The sequence below is a fragment of the Nannospalax galili genome, unplaced genomic scaffold, assembly GCF_000622305.1.
Source record: "Nannospalax galili isolate Female #2095 unplaced genomic scaffold, S.galili_v1.0 scaffold559, whole genome shotgun sequence".
Lineage (NCBI taxonomy): Eukaryota > Metazoa > Chordata > Mammalia > Rodentia > Spalacidae > Nannospalax > Nannospalax galili.
In genome coordinates, this window is record NW_008343479.1 from 1,490,259 (window position 1) to 1,511,606 (window position 21,348).

The 21,348-nt window shown below is 38.8% G+C and overlaps 1 protein-coding gene across 10 annotated transcripts in view; it reads left to right on the plus strand.

The window, feature by feature from the left end:
- Positions 1-8,839, plus strand: part of Lpp (LIM domain containing preferred translocation partner in lipoma) — a 684,300-nt gene extending 675,461 nt beyond the window's left edge. For all 10 annotated transcript variants that reach the window (XM_029566751.1, XM_017799795.2, XM_029566752.1 and 7 more), the window contains 2 exons: positions 2,169-2,289; positions 5,221-8,839. In XM_029566751.1, the coding sequence (XP_029422611.1) occupies positions 2,169-2,289; positions 5,221-5,349 (250 nt within the window). In that variant the 3' untranslated portion in view covers positions 5,350-8,839. The remainder of the gene's footprint in view (positions 1-2,168; positions 2,290-5,220) is intronic.
- Positions 8,840-21,348: the final 12,509 nt, after the last annotated feature.

Sequence of the window (21,348 nt, forward strand, 5' to 3'; positions counted from 1 at the left end):
GAGATTCCAAACTCTCTTTGCAATACCAGCCTAGAAACACCCTAGTGACAGCCCCTCTCTCTCTCTCTCTCTCTCTCTCTCTCTCTCTCTCTCTCTCTCTCTCTCTTTACTTTGCTTTTTCCAATCATGGAAATGAGACAGATTTCTAAGAGAATGATTAGCTAGCAAAAACATAGTTTAGGACTTTCAAGAGAAGGATCTTGGGGTCAGACATAAAATTCAATAGCACCTTTCTTATAGAAAAATATGGCAGATGACTCATGTCATTACACATTGTTCAAATTTCTCATTTTGAACAAGACATAGTGGTAGCCAGAGACAGAAATAATTACTACCAGAATAAGGAAGGTAAATAAAGGAAATTTTATCCTGGAGCACTAAGTCCACGAGGGGAATGTGGAAGAAGCTGGGGCACCTTCTGTCCACGCAGTTTGGAGACCCAGTGAGGTGGAGAAAAGGAAACTTTGCAGTTGATCAGAAGTCTTCTTGTTTCATTACTGATGACCCAGATTCAAAAATCCAAAGCAATTCAGGTAATCCAAAGCAATTTTTTGCCACTGAATATAAACTTATTGCATAAAATATCAATTATAACAACCTTGATTACTGCTGCAATTGTACCATGATCCTTTTAATTTTTCTTTCACTGCAATCAATCGATCTGCTGCTTAATTCATATTTATTTTAGATTACAGCCATACAGATGCCTTTTGGGTGCTGCCAGGAAAATTAATATGTACATAGAAAGTATAATGTATGTAAAAATGCTTTGACAAGCATAAAGTGCTGTGCAAAGTATTAGATTACTATCATTATTTCCTTTTAAGTCTCACTACAAGTAGATAAATTTTAACATCATTAATCTTAAAACTATTACCATGAAAAACCTGAGTTACTTGCATCCTTTCTCTCTCTCTCTCTCTCTCTCTCTCTCTCTCTCTCTCTCTCTCCTTCCTCTGGTGTTTTTTTTTTATTTTTTTGACCTAGGATCCCACTCTAGCCTAGACTGCATTGGAACTTAAGGTGATCCTCCTGCCTCAGTGTTTCAGTACTGGAATTTCAGATATGCCTTTTAAAAATGTCTTCAGTTCTTGTCCATATCATTTCAAATTATGTCCTATTTCACACCTTCACAAATGCTGTCCCTGAATTCTAGAAGGTGTTTTTTTTTTATTTTTTTGACCTAGGATCCCACTCTAGCCTAGACTGCATTGGAACTTAAGGTGATCCTCCTGCCTCAGTGTTTCAGTACTGGAATTTCAGATATGCCTTTTAAAAATGTCTTCAGTTCTTGTCCATATCATTTCAAATTATGTCCTATTTCACACCTTCACAAATGCTGTCCCTGAATTCTAGAAAATATAAATGGATCCATACCCCATATTTTTAGCCTATTAATCTGCTAAGAGAAAAAAAATGTTAGGGACTGTAAGCCATATTAACAAATAACAAATTAAGAAATACCAAAATTCACCAGTAGTTTCAAACACACACACACACACACACACACACACACACACGTGCGTGCACACGCACGCACACACATATTTTAATAGTGCTAAAATCTTCTAAACAATAATGACATTGACAATGCTAATTTTTTTCTCTTAAAACAAAGTTTAATGTAAACAAAATATAAGTAATGCATTCTCTGCCACACTGTTTGTTGTAATATATATAAAAATTGCCAACTCCTGCTATTTAGAAAAGCTATGTATTTGAGCTATGTATATGTATGTTCTGGAATTCAAGATGTATTTTCAAAAGAGAGGTTCTAGAGATCCCAATGTCATATCTGCTAAGGGCCTGAGAAAAGCACACCAACATCTCGAAGCAGAAGCTACACCAACAGGACCTTGGTTTCACAGGTTCTGCCCAGGCCACACCCAGGAAATAGTCCACATCCATGCACAGGAACACTGCATGTCAAATACTGCTTGCTAAAGAGTCCTGCATGGTCTTTATGCAAAGCAACCCCCCTCCCCCATCAGCTATCACAGTATGTGCCATCTGGAGAGACCTCAGCCTTCTCACTCTCTCTTTTGGTCAAGGTCACACAGGAAATGCAGACCAGGTTTTAGACTCAGGGTTTACACTTTTTACCCTCTGTGCCCCACCACTCTGTCGGTGTCTGAACTCAATATCTAACCAGAATTCTGCCATTTCAGGAAATTTGCCCCACGCTGCTCTGTGTGCAAGGAGCCTATCATGCCAGCCCCGGGTCAGGAGGAGACTGTCCGCATTGTGGCTCTGGATCGTGACTTCCACGTGCACTGCTACCGTTGTGAGGTGTGTGGGGGCCCCAAGTTCTGCCAGTACCTGGTAGTGTGGAAAACCCATCTGAGATGGGTGTTTGTAAGCAAAGTAGTCATTCAATTTGGAAAAGACTTTGGCACCCGTATTAACAGACTCAGAATGTAGCTCAGACACAGGAATTTAATGCAAGCGACACTATACAACTTACCTTACCCCTCTCAGTCTTTACTTTTCTCTACGAAGGATTCAAATTCTTTCCTCTCCAGATATGTTTGTGAGACTGAAATACAAAATGATATGTCAAAATTAGTGGGAATGGCATTATTATTATACTGAATCTTTACTTTTGGACTTTGACGATGTAGTTAACTATGGTATAGAACTAGGCTTCTATGGGCAGAGGGGCCATCTGCACCCAGTGCGAAGCAGGAGAATTCATAATTCATGCATTTCAGAGGGGCGGGAGCTTCTTGTTTAAAGTCATGGAGATTGATCAATACACTAGCCAGCACTGATGCAGCACCTAGGAAATCAGACAAGTACTAAGAGCAATAGGCAAGTCAGGTTCAGGGTGCTGCGGGAATCCATAAGCAGACGTAACCCAGGCGAGAAGTGAGACGAGGTGCTCAGCTGGAGCCTCGGGGATATGTAGGCAGATATCATTTGAGTTTCAGAAGGGTACCAGATTGAGAAAATCATTTAAAATTTTTTTTCATCTTCATTCTACAAGTTACCCAGACCTTCTCCTTTGAGTTTTCTTTTTCACCGCTAGCTCTTCTAGGAGCTGCAATGTTCAACCCCTTCTCCTACAGGCTTTCTTATTCTTTATTCATAGTCCAAACAGATGATGCTGAGGATGCAGGCTAGCAAGACACTGAAGGTCCCTTGGGACCTTGTTTATTCCAATCACTGCCCTGGCTATAACTGACCATCTGTTTCGTGAATTGTGCTTTGTTTTGCCCTAAAGCCCAAGTTGTATGCCTCTCCGGGCTGAACATGAAAAAAAAAAAAATAACAAAAAACGAACAGCTTTTACTCAAGGCTTTATGGTTGAGGAAGTAAAGAGAACAGTTATGTCCAGTAGTCATTTTTCCAGTGACCCAGTGATGAAGGTGTAAGAGCATAGAGGCCCTTTAGAGATCATGTTAGAGGAGAAATGGAGGCTCAGTAAGGCCTCCCAGCATTCCTCACATACTCCACGTGCATACCAATAGGTTTTGACTTGGACCCAGTGTGCCAAATTTAGGAATCTTTAGAAATAAAGCTATAAAATGGGATGAACACCGAATTAGAAGAGAGCGAATCTTTGTTCTCACCCTGCCAGGTACTCTGAATAACACTGGGCAAATCACCTCCTACTGGCTCCTGGCCTTTTCCTGTGTAGACTCCCTGCGCTCTACAGTTCTAAACATCTAGTTGTCTAGACCATGCCACAGTGAACTTTGAATCTTTCATGGGGTCCAGGTGACTATAGATATAACAACCCATTAAAGACTTGAAACTCATCAGGGAAGATAGCTCAGTCTATGAAGTGCTTGCCATTTAAGTATGAGGACCTGAGTTTGGATGACCAGCACTAATGCTAAAATTAAGAACAGGGTCTTATATGCCTATAACACCAGCATTGGGGGTGGTGGTGAAAGGGGGATCCTGTTGGGTCCTGTCATGGATCCCTGGTGCTCATTGACTACCCAATCTAGCTGAACCAAACTGAGTTCCAGCTTCGGTGAGAAACCCTGTCTTCAAAACTAAAGTGGAGATGGACTTAGGAAAGACACTAGCCATCAGTCTCTGACCCTTATGTGCATATTCACACACACAGAGGCTTGAAACCATGAGAGCCATTTTTATTGCGATGAAAATGTTTTGTTTAGTTCAATCCCCTAGTTTCATGAAGGCCTCTAGAATTACGAAACATCGCTGGTTCTTTTTGGCAGAGTCATGTTTCCTGTAGAACGTAATTGCTGCTGTTGCACTTTGGACCAGCCCTGTTTATACCAAAATTGTACTACTTGTCAAGGCTTCATCCGTCTCCTTTCCACTTTAGACAGCAGCAGTCAGCTTTGCTGCAGCACTGGCCTGTTAGAGCACCCCCTAAAGTCAGCAGAGGCACACAGTGCTAAATGCAGTACTGTTTGTTTTCCAAAGACATTTCCATTTCCTCCAAAGACAAGAACCAGTGTTCAGCTGCTAACACTTTACAAAATGGACCCTCACAGATACAATAAATAGTAGTGCAACCCTTTACACTTATGTAGCTCTGTGCATTCTTTACAAAGTGCATTCACATCCAGAATCTGCCTTGACCATAGGTAGAAAATGCATGAATTATTTTCAGAATGACCTTTAGCCTTATCTGCAGTGTCTAGGCAGTGAGGGAGCCTGCTTCCCATTTGTCCCTCTCCACCGGACTCTCTCATAGAAAGTACAACAAACTACTAGGTCCCCCCAATCTTTGGGATTGTGTGTCCTTACTAAAAGTGCAGTAAATATGAAAAATGCCATTGGTAGCCTTTCCATTGGGAAATTCTAATGAGAATCATCTCCTTTTGCATAGAAATAGCCAAAAACTTCCATTCTTCTGCCTGTCTGTTCTTTTGGAGAGATCCTTAGGCAAAAGACACAGGGTAAGGATGCCTCAGGGATCTTTATTTGTCCTTGCTGCTTTGGGGAGAGCAAAGTACTACCTGCTCTTTCCTTCTTGTGCAGGGCTTCACATCCAGTGTCTAGAAGAGTCATTTTATACAATTTGTATTTATGTTCCTTATCGCTAATTAAATTTCATTTAAGATCTGCTGTTGCATACTGGGAGATGGGATGCATGCACTTAGTGGTATGTGAAACAGGTAAGGTAGCACATGGTCACATTATGGAAGCCTTGTAAAGAAAGCTCAGTAATCTGGATTTCCCACATGGACTTTCACATTTCCACTGATATCCCTTCCACTGTCTTCGTTGTCCTAGGATTGTGGTGGACTTCTGTCTGAAGGAGATAACCAAGGCTGCTACCCCTTGGATGGACACATCCTCTGCAAGACCTGCAACTCAGCCCGCATCAGGGTGTTGACCGCGAAGGCGAGCACTGACCTGTAGATGCATGCAGTAGCCTGCTGAGCTGCTCTGTGCATGGTGCCGTGAAGAATGAAACACAAGGAAAAGAGAAGAGAAGAAATAGGAAAATAGAGGCAAAGCTTTCAAGCGATGGGATAGTCTCTGTTCTTCATCTGCTGTTAGCCTTTCTTTGAAAGCACATAGATGTTAAGATTTAAGTTCTTACCAAATACACATTTCACATTTAATCACGTAGAACCTTGATGAGCCTTTGTTCCAAGGGCTTCCACATTTTTGCACCGATTATGCTCCATCCCATTCACTTCTGCATTCCTGTAACTTTTAATCCCCATGTTTGTCTCACTTTTCATCTGGTTGAATAGATTTTTAGTGTGGTATTTGCTGTCACATGGCTTTTCCTGGGTGAATGTGCCAGCCCGCAGGTGCTTTTAGCTGGAAGTCTCATCCTATTACTTCTCCCTCCACTGCCTGTGATTATAAAAGTTCTCTTGCTGGGTCTTGAAGTACATGTTCCCACCGCTCTAACTACTCATGTCTCCTGGAGAAAAAAGGTGCACATCATCCGCGGTAGGCAATTAAGGATTTGTTTGGGAAAATACATAAATTAAAAGGAGCCCAAATTTAATTTACAGCTATCCAAATTCAAAAGCCGCACTGCCCAAGGCTCTAGCGTTTATTGGCCACTAGCTAATAAGTGGTGAAAGGGAACCAAACTTCAATACCGTGCAAAAGAAAGCAGGTGGACTATGCTAGACAAAGCCTATGTTTGGTATGTTTGACAATCTCATTTTATCTCAATAATCTTACCTTAAGATTTTCCTTTCCACACTATCTGGGCATAATACAGACAGATTTGCATTGGAAACGTTTCCAATACTGTCCTACTCTTCATCTTAGAAATACTGTAAATTTCCCCATAATATCCAAACATAATTATCACAATTAACTTTATTTCTGTACAGAAAGATAACTATAAAAGGGTTCAAATTCTTACCTTTTTCCTTTTTTAATGACCCAGACCTAAATCTTTTTTTCTGCCTGACAATTGCAAATCAGGGCACATAAAATGAAGTTATGTAATTTTGTTTCATTTACTTTAAAAAGAAAGAAAAGCTGGGAAAGATTGTGAAGCCAGTTTTCTTATGCTCATAATCCTTCTGCAACTCAAATTACATATTGCAGGAGACATTTTCATATCATCAATGTGACATTTACACCACACTTTTAAAGACAATCACTGGGTAAAAAAATTGTCTTTCTGTGCTAAAAATATGCAGAATCTCTGTGCCTAGAATCTTTATTCAAACTCTATTAGCCAGTGAGACACTTGCTTGCCAGCTGCGGAGCTACATTTACTAAGTTCTCACCTGCTTCATTTAAGGAGAGACACCTAGCTTAGCAATAGCAACTCGCCATCTTATAAACTAATAGCTCAGGATGAGATTTCATAACCCTTTCTTTAGATCTTCAACAAGTATATACTTTTAAGTTATGGAGTACTTTAAGTATACAAAAAGGTATAAATAATAATATAATGATCCCTCTCTCCCTAACACCCATAGAAACATTGTCACATTTCTCTAAGTCCACAGCTGTTTTTTTACTTCTGTTGTGCAATGCTGGGCATTAGACTCAGGCCTGGCATGCTCAGCCTGCACTCTGCTGCACCCCCCTCCCCCCAGCCCTTCTGGATCATTTTTGAAAACCTTCATGATGTGATGATTTTCTAGTCTGACAGTTTTAATTTTAACATTTAGAGCAAAAAAAAAATTTTTTTTCAAATTACTTGTACATGTTTAAAATTGCAACCCCATGCCTCAGGAATTCTAGTTAAATTCATTTTACTTGAATAGAAGTGTCATAAAAGTGTGTTTTTTTTTTAAGAAAAAGAAATTCGTAAGCCTGTGTCACCCCAGCTCCTCAGTTCATTCAAGTCAATCTGTGACTTATTTACTTTTATCACTAAACAGTTTTGTGTTAGAACCACCAAAGTTTCTATTTTTTAAGAGCTTCTCTTGCTGTCTTGTTCTTACCTTGTTTTTGTTACTTTGATCTTATATTTCTTGTAATGGGAAATATAATGAGAGTCACTTAGGGGCAGAATGTGAGTTTTAGGGTACAGTGGTGAGTCTCTATCAACTCCTCTTTCCATATCAAAGCTGGACTGTGCTGATGACCTTGGGTGACACTGACTGTTAGATGACTGAGAGGGTAATACAGCCTGCTTGAATTGACTCACTAACATGTTCACTATGAAATTCTTCATGAAATATCTTTAAGCCAAAAGCGGAGTCCAGTTTAGTGAGGGGCAGGTTTTATGTCTGGAGCTATAGTCGCATTACTATAAATTTTGCTAATAAAGGAAGATTTTATCTAATATTTAAGCTATAGAGCAATAAACATCCTACTTTTTTGTCACATTTAACTACTTATGTAGCCAAATGTTTACATGCTGAAAGTTTTAAGAAAATGCTGCCACAGACCCGTGACCCTGGCTTTGCTGGCAGAGCTCTGCTTGCTGACAACCTGTAGTGTATTCTTATCACATAACCTCAGAGCATCTTTACCAAAGATTTTTAAAGTAAATTTCTTTTTAATATAGACTCATTACTTTTCAAATAATGAATGTGCACAAACATGTATACAGAAGTATTTAGAATTAGATGTTTTTCTTTCACAAGGTCTAATAAGTAAAGGATCCTACCATACTTTATTCTACAATCTCTTCAATATATGATTTATATTACATTCTTGCTTTCTTCTGTTAATCGTTTGACACCTTTATTCTTTACTGTTTTAGTTACATAACATTTTGCCTATTATAGAGATAAAAGTTCACATTACCTTAATGATTATTCACTTATTTCTTTTGATATATTATCTTATTATCATTTAAGTATATAAGTAGAAAAAACATGTCTATAACAGAAAACTTATGAAAATATACCAGACTTTTTAAAAAATATCAAGAGCACAAATATTTTGTAATTCTGTATAAAATGAGATACACAGAAAAGGAAAAGAACCCACTATGCCTTGGGCTCTGCAGAACCTTCCAAAATAATATTCTCTTTCTTTTCTTTTTTTTTACTGTGTTGGGGATGGATCCCAGGGCCTTGCACAAAATTGGCAAGTGCCTTACCATAGGGAAACCTATTGTCTAAAATAAGATTTCTTAACTGCTTGGGTCTCCATCTCACTGATTCAATGTAGAATCTTTTAGGCAAACAAAATTGCCTTCAAAATTCAAGAATACATCACGAATCCTTCTATAAGACCTCTGAGTTAATGAGGTGCTGCTGTCTCTGCAGCTCAAAGATGTGGGTTATTTTCCTAAAGTTAATACATTGTTATTTCTATCAGAAAAGTGCTTCATGAGTTATATACTGATTAATGAAATGGACTTAAAACACTAATTGTTTTCTATGAAAAATTCTGAAAATATGTTTATAGTGGACTTTTAAAGATTATAAAACTTTAACCACATTAAAACAAGTATTTTGTATTTGGATCCAGGGGAAAAGAGAGCATTTTCTTGATGAGGTGCAATGGAGGGTGAATAGAATATAGATGGGACTCTGAAAACACAACTGCCAACCATCCTCCTACTTAGAACGAATCCTATTAATGTGAACCAGTCAGGAATAACAGTGTTATTTCCATTTGATATGGTTTGAGCTTCTCTTGTCAAATCTGTGTCGGTTGCCCCCTGATCCTTCCATTATCAAGTTTTGAAGGGTGTTGGGAAAATGATGGCAGCTGCTAGGGAGATCAGGGAAACACTGATGTAACCTCACAGCCTCTCACCATCCCTCTTGGCTTGGAAAGGCATTTTTAATATACATTTCTAGAAATATTGCCATTCTACCTTAGTATTTCACATTTGTAGTTTAAACAAGTGATTGTCCATCTGTTGCCTAGAGCTACAGTACATGTGTGTTATGAATGAAATATGACAGCGTGTTCCATACCCCTGCCTTAGCCATCTGTAGGAAACCAGCAAACTGAAACAGACATACCTCTGCAAAATGTGCCTCAAGACCATTCTTGGGATGGTTCTTTTGGTTCACTTTCATGGGAGACAATAAAATAACAATCCATAATTGTGCCTTATTTTTAAAGACTCTGTTTACACTACTATGACTCTTGCTCAATAATAGAAATAAACCCCAAGTCTCAAAGATATACAAGAGAGGGAGTAAGCTCTGAACTTTTTCATCTTAACATGCTCTTTTCACTTTATGGAAGGACCTCGTGGGTCCCTAAATTAGAAGAACATCCTTATGCCAGACACATCTTTAAATTGTACTTTTGTTTGAATTAATAATGAACAGTTGGGAATCCTGGTTTTGAGCAAGTTATTATTGTTGTGCAGCCATGAATATTTCAGGGCAAGTTATTTACTTGACAGATAATAGAAATGAAACTTTGCTCAAAAGGTTATTGTTTGGTTAGCATATCTTTACTTCAGACCTTATTCAAAAACAAAACCTGGCTGGCTACTGTGATTAGTGAGAATGTTTATCCCTCCGTCCCTTGCTCTTTTCTTCTCCCTATTTTCTCTCCCTTCTGCTTTACTTTCTTTCCACATTCTGCCCTCCCAATGCTGTTGTATTTGGATTTTTTATAAATTTAAGTAGCCCTATGATTGCATTATGGAGGGAGTATCAGAAAATAGATTTTTGCATCCAGAAAGTCTTCCTTTACGGGGTCATACATCTTCAGATGTGTTTATTCATAGAACAAAATGAAGCAATCGTCTTTCAGCTGCATTCATCAAATTCTTATCAGGAACTCCATAGTATATTCTTCATTTATGACTGACCTAGTTTTCTTACCTATGCAACGTAATGTTTCCAAGGCTAGGTTGAGATTGTGTTTTCAGTGCAAAAGTATTCAGACCACAAAATATTTATTGGTCAGTGGTAACATATCATTCCATGCCATTAAACCTAATATGATAGTCTTCCTTTTGCCAGTGGAAACCACTAAATTTCTGGAAGTTTAACAGATAGAAGCACTTAGTACATGATAGTAATTGAATCACAATATTTTCAAGGGGTGGTTAATCACTAAAATTTTTCTTAGAATATAGATTGCAGGCATATTTTCCATTCAACACAGAAAAGAAAGACACTGATTCACTTTTCTATTTTAATTTTATCTTTCTTATACAAAAAGTTTTATACAGTATTTTAGTTAGCCAACATACATATGACTTATTTTGTGGAGTGCTATATAAAAGACACACTTTATCCAACTGACTGGTTATAGAACAAAATTGCTCAAATTTTTGCTACTTGCTTCTGATTGGTATTCAATTTATAGCCGTCTCTTAATATGCTGATAAACATCTACTTCTAGCATTTGTGAAAAATTAAAATTAGCATAATACAAATATTCCTAAAGAATGAGGGTCTCCTACAACTAATCCCTTTGTAATGTTTTAAGATTCTGGTAGTAAGCAAGAATGAATGCCTGAGTTATGTTTTCCAAGATGCCCAGTCACTTAGAGGAAACTTTATTCATCTAATGCTGATACTTGCCTGCTACCTATGCCCATACAGAAGCCTTTTTAAATACCTAAAAATGTATTCCATCCACTTAGCTATATTGGTTATTTCTCTGTTGTGATAAGCACCATGACCAATGCAACTTGGTGAGGAAAGGGTGTATTTCAGTTTACAAATTAGAGTCTATTGTTTAGGGAAGCCAAGGCAAGAACTCAAGGTAGGATGCTGGAGGCAGGAACTGAACAGAGACCATAGAGGAACACTGCTTAGTGCCATGCTTTCCCTGACTTGTTCAGCTGTTGCTCATACAGCCCAGGCCCACCTGCCCATAAATGGTACCACTCACAATGGGCTGGGCCTTACTGTGTCAACCAGCAATCAAGAAAATACCCCACAGACATCCCACAGGCCAGTCTGAGGGAGGAAATTCCTTAACTGAGATTTCCTCTTCCCAGGTTTGTCTAGGTTTGTGTCAAATTGATAAAAAAAAAAAAAAACCAACCAACACATTAGTTCTGAACATAACTTCTAAATTCAGTTCTCAATCCTAGAACCACAATTTTCTACTAGAAATATAAATGTCACCATGTGCGGGGGAAGTCTTGTTGACCCCAAACACCTATCCTAGGTAAACAGTATCATCAGCTTTATAAATATCTGAATTCTTTGTTGTTTTCTTATAATCCCAAATATTCCTGGATCTGGCCAGTGTGTAGTTCTGCTTAAACAAGCCAGTGTAGCTTGATAACTACAGAAAACCATTGTAAATTCTAAATCTTTGCCTAAGTTTGGTATCACCAACTCCTTCAACTGTTCTCATTTATGACAATGTCAGCTCTTATGAATAGCTTTACCCCCAAAATATTTCCTTTCCATTTCAGGCTGCTCAGTAAAACTTAGTGATTACTGTGGGTCCTGCTAGGTTTTTAGCTGAGGTGTATAAATACTTTAAGTGTTTCTAAAATAGTCAAAAGAATTGAGGATCAGATATTAGAATTTGGGGGATTTTTGTCTGTTGTACTTTCTTCTTCTTCTTCTTCTTCTTCTTCTTCTTCTTCTTCTTCTTCTTCTTCTTCTTCAGTAAATTTCCCTAAACATAAGGCCTTTTTGAGACAGCGTCTCCCTGTAGCCCCAGCTGGCCTGGAACTTGCTATGTAGACCAGGCTGGCCTCAAACTCACAGAAATCCACCTGCCTCTGCCTCCCAAGTTCTGGAATTAAAGGTATGTGCCACCACGTCTGGTTGGTTGTACTTTCTTATTCTGAAAACAAACTGTTCTGACAGTTATTATATAGCCTCATGTCCTCCCTTAGTAACTGACTCATGACCAATATGTTCCATGTATTTGAACTACTGACAATGGCTTTAAAAGTGTTAGGAAATTTCAGTTTATAATCCCCAGCTCTAACAAGGAAAATATCAAACGCAAAATACAGTGGAATTGTTGAAAACTCAAGACTTCTGATCAATTTGTTTGATATGAAAGGATACCATTCTTAAGAAAAGACATATGTTGTGCTAAGTTTTGTGTAGAAATGTATGTTGGCTAGCTTTCTATTGCTGGGATAAAACACTCTGACCAAAACCAACTTGGGTAGGAAAGGGTTTATTGCATCATAGGCATAGTCCATCTTTGAGGGAAGTCAAACAGGAATTCAGGGCAGGAACCTGGAGGCAGGAACTGAAGCATGGACCATGGAGGAACACTGCTGCTCCCCTGGCCTGTGCTCAGCTTTCTTACACAACCTAGGACTACCTGCCCAGAGATGGCACCACCCACAGTGGGCTGGACCCTCCCATATCACTCAGTAATCAAAAAAATGCCTCACAGACATGCCCACATGCTCATCCAGTGAAAGCGACTCTCCAATGGTGGTTTCCTCTTCCCAGGTGTGTCAAGCTGACAACTGACTTCAGCAGTGACAAAATGTATAAATTCTTTTGCTATTGCCCTGGGCATTAGCAGTCATTAGTCTCTGAGAGAAAAGGACTGTGTCCTTCTCTACCCCAGCTCTGAATCTGAGAGCCCCATAGGCATAACCTGCTATCTGTCTCTGGGTAGCCACTAGGGGTGAATTTCTCAGCTCTAAAATAATAAAATTCCTGAGAGAGCTAACAAACTGCTTTCACACATAGAACAGCCCTGGGAAGAAGGTTATTAATAGCCCTGTCCTAGAAGTGAAAGCTGAGATTCAGAATCATTAAGTGACTTGCAAAAAGCAATGTAGCTGGAGAGTGTCCGATCTGGGTATATACCCAGTGCTTGCTAGTGCTTGCTTCTCCCAGACTACTGAAGCCTCTGTTAAAAAACATCCAGGGAAATTCACAGGGGCCATTTGTCTATCAGTGGCAGAGCCATGTGTGAACTGTGGTATTTGAGGTCATTAGGAGCATGAACGCATCTTCTGTGTCATCTTGTGGGAAGCCACAGGTCTTCTATGTGATACGCACTGTGATGAAGTTTGTGGGGAAAGGCCACTGATAGAGCAGACAGCTGTGCAGAAGCACATTGCAGCGGATTTCCCCAGAGAGTGTTGGTTTCCATTACATTAACTCAAAATATCCCTGGACCTGTTGGGTTCAGAATGTCAACTGAGACCATATCATTTAGAATTCAGTGGTGTATAGAGGTGACTTGATCTTTAGGAAAACCCTCTCTCCCATGGGCCACAATGTACATCCCATAGAGGCAGAGGTTGTTGTAAGTAAAAATTTAATAACAGTGTCTCTGCCAGTTCACATTTATTGAGTATCTGCCAGGAGTATGTTGATGTAACAGAAGTTTCTAATCCAACCAGCCCATGTTCTTGAAGGACCTTGAAATGTCTGAACAAATACTCTTTGATGGATCGTTGATATTTTTTTCTAAATTTGGCCTTTACCATTGATAGACTGGATTTCCCAAGCTGTTGTACTACTGTGATTAATATATCCTCATCAAAAGGCTTTTGATACTATTTTTTTAAAAAAGAGATCCTTCTTGGAGGCCTTCTGGTACATTCTAGAAGTTGTCCCACATCACAACCCTTCCCTTGAGCTGAACTGCCATAGGAAGCTTGCCTTTGTGCGAGGAGCATTCTTGGCTTTCTTCTTTTTTCTCCTTTCTCTCTAGCTTCAAGTTAAAAATCTGTCAACTGACAGAAAATACCTTTTCTCCACATCAAATCTGCATTTAATCTTGGAAACCTATAAAATGATCTTATCTGTAAGTTAGTAGGCATTCCCCCCGAAAGTCATTCATCAGGCTTCTTATCTGCTCCCTGGAGTTGATAAGAGGCAAATTAAACAGCACATACCACTCAGTCATCCCATACGAGGAATAAATGACACCAGAGGAGTAGTGGCCTTGGCTGGTGCTCAGTCACAGGCTAGAAAAGCCCCTTACCTGTCTGAGAGGTTTGATTAATCTTACGGCTGATGAAATGGGAAACTATTCTTCTAGCACAGATGGAGAACCCCACCCTGGGAATGGATTCATAAAAACATTTTGAGCACTACTTAGGATCACCCAAGTGAGTACCCCTGAAAAGAGACTTACCTCTGTGGAACTGTCCCATCTTATTAGACAAAGGGGCAATCAAGATGTGCATATGAAAAGGCAGTCTCTAATGAAAATACTTTTCAAATATCTTTATAAACCAGCGACAAACCATGATTTATCTTTATGTGATGCAAAGAAAGAAAAAAACCTGAGGAAATTGTTCTTCTTCCACTCTGTACAATATAGTTCCCAAGATTTAGAGAACTACAATTGTGTTATCCTTAAAACACACACACACACACACACACACACACACACACACACACAAAAAAAAAAAGCTGATCCTCCAGAAAAGAAATCTTATTTTAAAACATTTCAACTTTTCAGGCCAGGGAATTAATAATTTCTAGACCTGACCCATTTTTGTAGCTTCCAAAAGGGAGAAGGAAAAGCTATTTAGATTTTGTTTGGGTCTATTTATCTCTTAAATATGCCAAAGCAATTTGATGTAGATGTGGAAAGTCAGGCGTTAAACTCTCTTCCTTTAGTCCCTCTGTATTTCTCTCTGTCAAGAAAAAGGTAAAGAACTCTTCTTGGGGCATTATTATCAGGACAATACGCTGCCATTTTATATGATATCTGCTTTGCTTCATGTTGAAGTGTAAGAATTTGTAGTTGCTCCCTTAAGTCCATTTCCTCCATCACGCAGGAGTAAATATTAAGTTTGAATATCTTTGTTCACCAATGTATTTAGCTCCATTTCTGAATTAGTTTAGAAAATACAAAACAGGAATAGCTGATGTTTTCCACCCCTCCCCCGTTTTTCTTTCTTTCTTGAGGAAAACTTAAGTATGAAGGAAAAACAATCCTGTCCCTCCTCACCCTGCTTTGTCTTTGGATAGTACTGATGTTCAGTTAGTAATTATAGGGCATAGAACACTAGCTTGGCCAGGTTATGACCTGCCAAACAAGTTTCAGTCCTTCAAACAGACAGAGGAAAAGGGATTTTTCATAATTTAAATACCACCAATGGGAATGGCCTCTTTTGCTTATCAAATAATAGCATCTGATATTTGGGCAATATGTAGATTTTACTAACCCTTCACTTTCTGATTAGTTTCTAGACAAATGTCAGATGCATTAACATATAGGGTTGCTTTGCTAAAATCACAGTGCCTTAGACCTCATCACTGGGTGGCAAATCTACCTCAAGTGAAAAGTCTAAACTGAGATGTGTCCTCAATGAAAGAGACGCAGGACCCTGATCCTGAATGTTTTACAGTGAATAGTGGCAAAATAATTTCTCAGTGACTTTCTTTAACTACCCATTAATTTATTCTCCTGGGATAGCTGATAAGCAAATTATCCAAGACCGATTTCCTCATTTAAGAACTAGAATTATGTTTCCACTCTTTTAAGGAAACATATTAAAGAAAGTAGAACTAAAGATGACATGTGACTGTCTGATTCTTTAGCATGAGTAAGGTTATCATGTGGAATTACATGCCTTACATGAAAACTCAAACTTAGAAGCACAGCTTGTACAGCTAGAGGTAGCACTGAGTTTCTGCATGTTCTCTGAGTAGCGAATTACTCTGTTTTTTGTTTTGTTTTGTCTTTTAATCTACACCTTTATCATTACTTTAACAGATTTGAGGCTTTTATTTCTCTACTGCTAAATATGGGAATATGTGCAATTATGAGATGCATGAAAAAGGAAAGAACTTTGGAAGTTGTGAATCTGTGCCATAAAGTAGATGTGACACAAAGACGTGGCGCCTGGGGATAGTAATTTTCCCTGGGCCACACACACAAGCTTTTATTTCCCGTAGCTTTGTCATAGGCTTTTCTCCTTCTGTGCCATCACCTTTGAGAAAAACGATTGCACCTTCCCCAAGTCTGCCTTTTTAACAGCTACAGTGGAGTTGGCAAGACTTCCCCAGCTCTGAATATAACCATTTGCCGACTCCGGCCTCTTTGCGAGACTGACTAAAATCTGTGATCTTCTATTCGGCACACACATCAGCAAAGTGAGAAGATGAGCTCTAAATATAGGTTCTATTAACTTTACTTTTAGATGTACTGCCTTCAAAAAGTGACTATTCTGAGGAACATAAACGTTATTCCTACATATGTATGTACACACGGTACCCAGAATCGTAGTGTTCAGCCTTCAAAACACACCATCCGAAGCAGTAGGTGTGGAGATAAGGAAGCATAGCCAAAGGGAAGAAAAGTCACTCATTTCCAATCTCCTAGAGTGGCTTCCATGAAATGGGCTGAAGCGGGCTCCCCAACACTTTGGCTGACACAGCCATTTTGTATTTATATCTCAGAAATGGTGCCAAACTGCTGAGAAACCTGTTAGCCAAGGAAATGTATGCTCTGAAATTGGAACGTTTAGTGAGAAAAAAAAAGAGACAATTAATATGTGTCATATGTGTGTTTTATAAACTATTGCTAAGTTTAGTGTGTCAGCAGGTTTCTTTTATCTCATAGGCTAACTTCAGAGAAAACTAAACTAAAGAAAAGCCTTGGCTGTAGGGAGTATAGGCTCGGGAGGCCAAATGTCCCTGCCAGATCCGTGAAGTGTTCTTACTGTGATTCCTTAGAATAGTAATGCATGCTATTTGGGGGCTTTTGTTTCTAAAGCTCTGTAGCTGACAGAACTCCAGATATTTTTGATGAGGCAGTGTAGCCTGGAAGGGTGAGTTTTTACCTGGTGGTGGCAGTAAGACGGGGCAGGTGGATACACTGAGGTAGATACTGTATGATTGTAGAAGGGTTGAAGGGAGGACATGCTTCCAAAAAAGATTGTTCTCAATGTGTCGTCTGACTCAACCAGCTGGCAGATCACACTTGCCAAGTTGCTTCCTTTCCTTCTAAGTCACTTGGCTCTATATTCCCTTGAAAATGCCTCTGAGGAAAGTAAGATGTGTCCACTTAGCCTTTCTGAAAAGAACTTCTTGATGTCCTCTTGGTCACAAAGATGCCACCTCTCCCACTCAGTTTTACTAAATCAAAGTAAAGGGGACAAACTGTGGAAGACAGATTCACCACCATTGCAGTCAGCCACCTCTCTGCTAACCACATAAGGGGCCCCATCACCCAAACCAGGACTGAGGGAGCAACAGCACTGGCTCAGAATTCCAAGAATGTGGGCATTCTGCTTTGGTGGTCACTATTGGGAGACAGGTTGATTCTCTAAGATAGAGCGCAGTACTCTCACTAAATGCATCTACCCTCCTGTCAGTGATTCTTTTTATCTTTGCCTTACCCAGTTTCAACACTAACCGTTTTCTAGTTTTGACATGATCAGACTAGATTTAGTGCTCTAAAAGAGTTCAGAAATCTCTGTGTGATAGTACAAAGTTTGGGGGATACAGAGGTTTTCCTCTTTGGAAACCAATGGAATGAGAAAGATACAATGTGGCCTTGCTCTGAACTTCTGTCTGATGACTGACTGTGACTATGAGAGATAGCTTGATGTAGAAGCCAAGTAATGTTTGCAGGAGGCAGGGAGAAGTCAGGGAAGAGAAGTCAGGCTTTCTCTGTCCTAAATGTATCTACTAGGAGCATGAGCTCCATACTAGCTAATCACAACCACAGCCCCACTATGATCAGCTGCTAGTCAAAGACACATTTACAACTTGAGGAAAAGCTATACAAAAACATAGAGAATCGGACATTTTTTTCATTTGTGTCATGCTGATAGAGCCATGGTATTTCCACAGAATAGATCTCTGTTCCTTTATTTTGAGTAAATTGTGTTCCTTCACTGCCTCATGAACCATCCCGACGTTTCTACCATAGCACACATGGTTCCTTATGAAAATCAGAGAATAAATCCTGTTATAAGCAAGTGATTTGGGTATTTTCTTTTGTATTTACACGTTATTCAACTATGTTAAAACATGTTTATATTTACCTTCTATCAATTTTCTTTAGATTACGTTTTTCCGGTGTTCTATGAGAATGAGTATGAAAATCACAATCTTTTTCTGTAAAAGAACTACTTTATATTTAGAAATCCAATAAAGTTCTTATTACATATACTTACTTATGTGTGGAATTCTTTTTGAGGCAGATCTCTGTTTCCTTTGCTTTTCAGCCCAGTTACTGATTCATATCTTCCATCGTTGGCTTCCCATATGGTCCTCTGAGAATGAGAATGCCTCTCAGAGAGTATGCCACAGGGCCTCCACTCTGCTCCCCGTCAGCACAGATGAGCTCAACATCTGATGTGTTCTGCAAATAATTATTTTTTTGTCTTCTAAAACTAGATCCAAATAAATGGGCCCTTGGAGGTGGACTTGGAGGGGTTTCCGCCCTCATTCAACAACTGACTAATGTTTTCACACCTTTTATCCACCTGTACTATGAATACTTCTCAAACATTGAAAATCCAGTGCATGCTAGGCACCTTGAGGAATGCAAATAAAATGTGTAACGTTATTGGACTACTAGACAAATACAGGTCACTGTGAGGAAAGGATTAAAGAAGAGGTCTGAGAAGAGTGACTTCACATTTTCAAATTTTGCACTTATTTTCATTAATTCTGTGATTATTTGGCCTAATTGTTATTCTGAGAGTAAGAGAAAATAACCTAAGACAATCATTCATTTCAGAAACTTATTTTATTTTTTATGTAGCAGGTCTATGGAAGAGCCAAAATACCCAGTCCACTGAAGTCTAAGAGCTTAAGCACAGCATATCTGAATCTCCTTTCCTGAAAGCCAGAAAGCCTGCCCTCTCTTTGCCATCTAGGCCTCTGGTTTTCTCTAGCATCAGGTACTGACTGATGTTGGGACAGCTGAGAACTGTGGGTAGGAGGGCTCTTACAGAGGCTGTCATTTTTAAAGCTGAATGATAAGCCAGCTTGTTTCGCCAGAAGGTTGTAAACAAAAAAGCACATATAAGATGTAATCTTCCCCTCCCTTCTATTTTTCTCAGTCACTGGATGTTCTTTGCCAACCCCCGTTCTGTTCTCTGTCTAATGCTGTGTGGCGTCTATTTTTTCCTGCTTTGTGAGAGCTGTCCTAGAAACCATTACCTGCCAAAGGAACACTAAGTCCAGGAGATATGAAGACATTTCCCAAGGACAAAGAATCATGACAAGATAGGGCTTGAGAGCTGACTTCCTGACTCAGTTCAGGACTGCCATACAGATGTCTTTAGTAGTGTGGAACACAATGACATTGAGATTTGAACAAAACTGAGAGGGAGTGATATCTCTAGACCCTAACTGAAAGAGAATCAATTGAAAAACTATATTTTAGCAAGAAACCATGAGTAGGAATAGCGGTAAGGCAACAAGGGAGGAAGAGAGTAGGTGGACGGCTGAACCGCAGTCAACCACATAGCAAGCAATCTTTCTACATGGAAGAAAACAGCAGAGCTGAGATAATGAACAACATTACGATATAGGCCCAGAGAATAAGAATTCAAATTTAGAATAAGAATTCAAATTTTGTAAAATTTTTGTTGATTTAGGAAAATGGTACGATTGATTAAATTTTAAATTAAATTTATATATAAATATTTCAGTAGCTAGCATCTAGAGAAAGAGGGCATATACCCACAAAAATCAATATGAAAAAAAATGGAATGGGGGAAAGACAAAGATAAAGAAAGAAAAATTAGTAGCACAGGCTGGTTTCAAACTCATGTGACCAAGGATGACCTTGAACTCTTAATCCTCCTCCTCTGCCTCCTGAGTACTGAGATCACAGGTATGTACCAAAATGTCCATTTTATGTGGTTTGAGGCATCAAACTCAGGACCTCATGCATTCTCAGAAAGCTCTTTACCAACTGAGCCCCAAAGCAAATATTTTAAAGAGGCAAAAGAAAAAATGAGACAAAAAGCATATAAAAAACCTGAATTCTGAGAGAGGTACACACACATAGGCACAAATAACTATTTTAAAAGCATGCATTTATAAATGCTAATGATTATAATATATATAAATTGATTACAGTATAATGAAGTATAAAGTTTTTCACAGTGAATTAAAGTCAAATTTTGTGTTATTTATGCTAAAATGTAAGTTAGACATATTAAAACAAAGTAACATCTAATCAGTAACTACTGCCCAGAACAAAATAATCTAGTGTAGACCCATTAGTATCAAACTTTAAGACAAAAAATTAGTATGAGGCATTACTTATTGATAAGAAGACTTACTCTCATGAAAGAATATATAATCTAGGACGTTTATGAGGGAAGGGCAAATGCCACAATCTGCATGTGTAGGTCCCAGGGATTGAACTCAGGTCACCAGGCTTGCGCCTTGATCTGCTGAGCTCTCTCACTGGCCATAATAATATATATTCTAAATTAAATGAATCTACTGATATTACCGCAACAATGTTTATACAAAGAAAAATATACCATAAATTCAAATCCCCCAGAGGATCCTAACAAAACTCCCTCAATAATTATCCAAATAAGATAAAAAGTCATAGAGAAAATACGTAGACAATTTTCAAATATTGCTTTAAAATTTGACTTAATGTACAAAAAGTTCTACACTCAGGCAGGTTAAAAATGAGGTCTCTGTTTTGAAGTGCATGTAACCAGTTACTAACACTAATCACCTTCTAGATCAATTGTCTTTAAAGTTCAAAGCATCTCTCATTCAAGTCAAATATTATGATTACATTTGGACTTAATTCAAAGTTAACAAACTTTAAAATTTTACATTTAGAAAATTTTTAAAAAATTCTTGGAATAGCAATGAACTTTGGACCCTGACCTGCTCCATCTCCAGACTCACATGCACCAGGTGCTCCCCCAGTCTTCACTACAACCACAACCACAACCCAGGTAAAAGCTTCAGACCCATGTGCCCCAGTCCACACAACCTCTGTGACTCCAGGCTCAGTAAGAGGAATAATGAAAAAACATCCTGTATTCTATCTTACCACAGTGGGAAGAAGCTATGTATCAACAGTGTGAGAAACTATAGAAAGTATAGGAACTTACAGAGATTAAGCAATACACCATTGAATGGTGAATGTGTC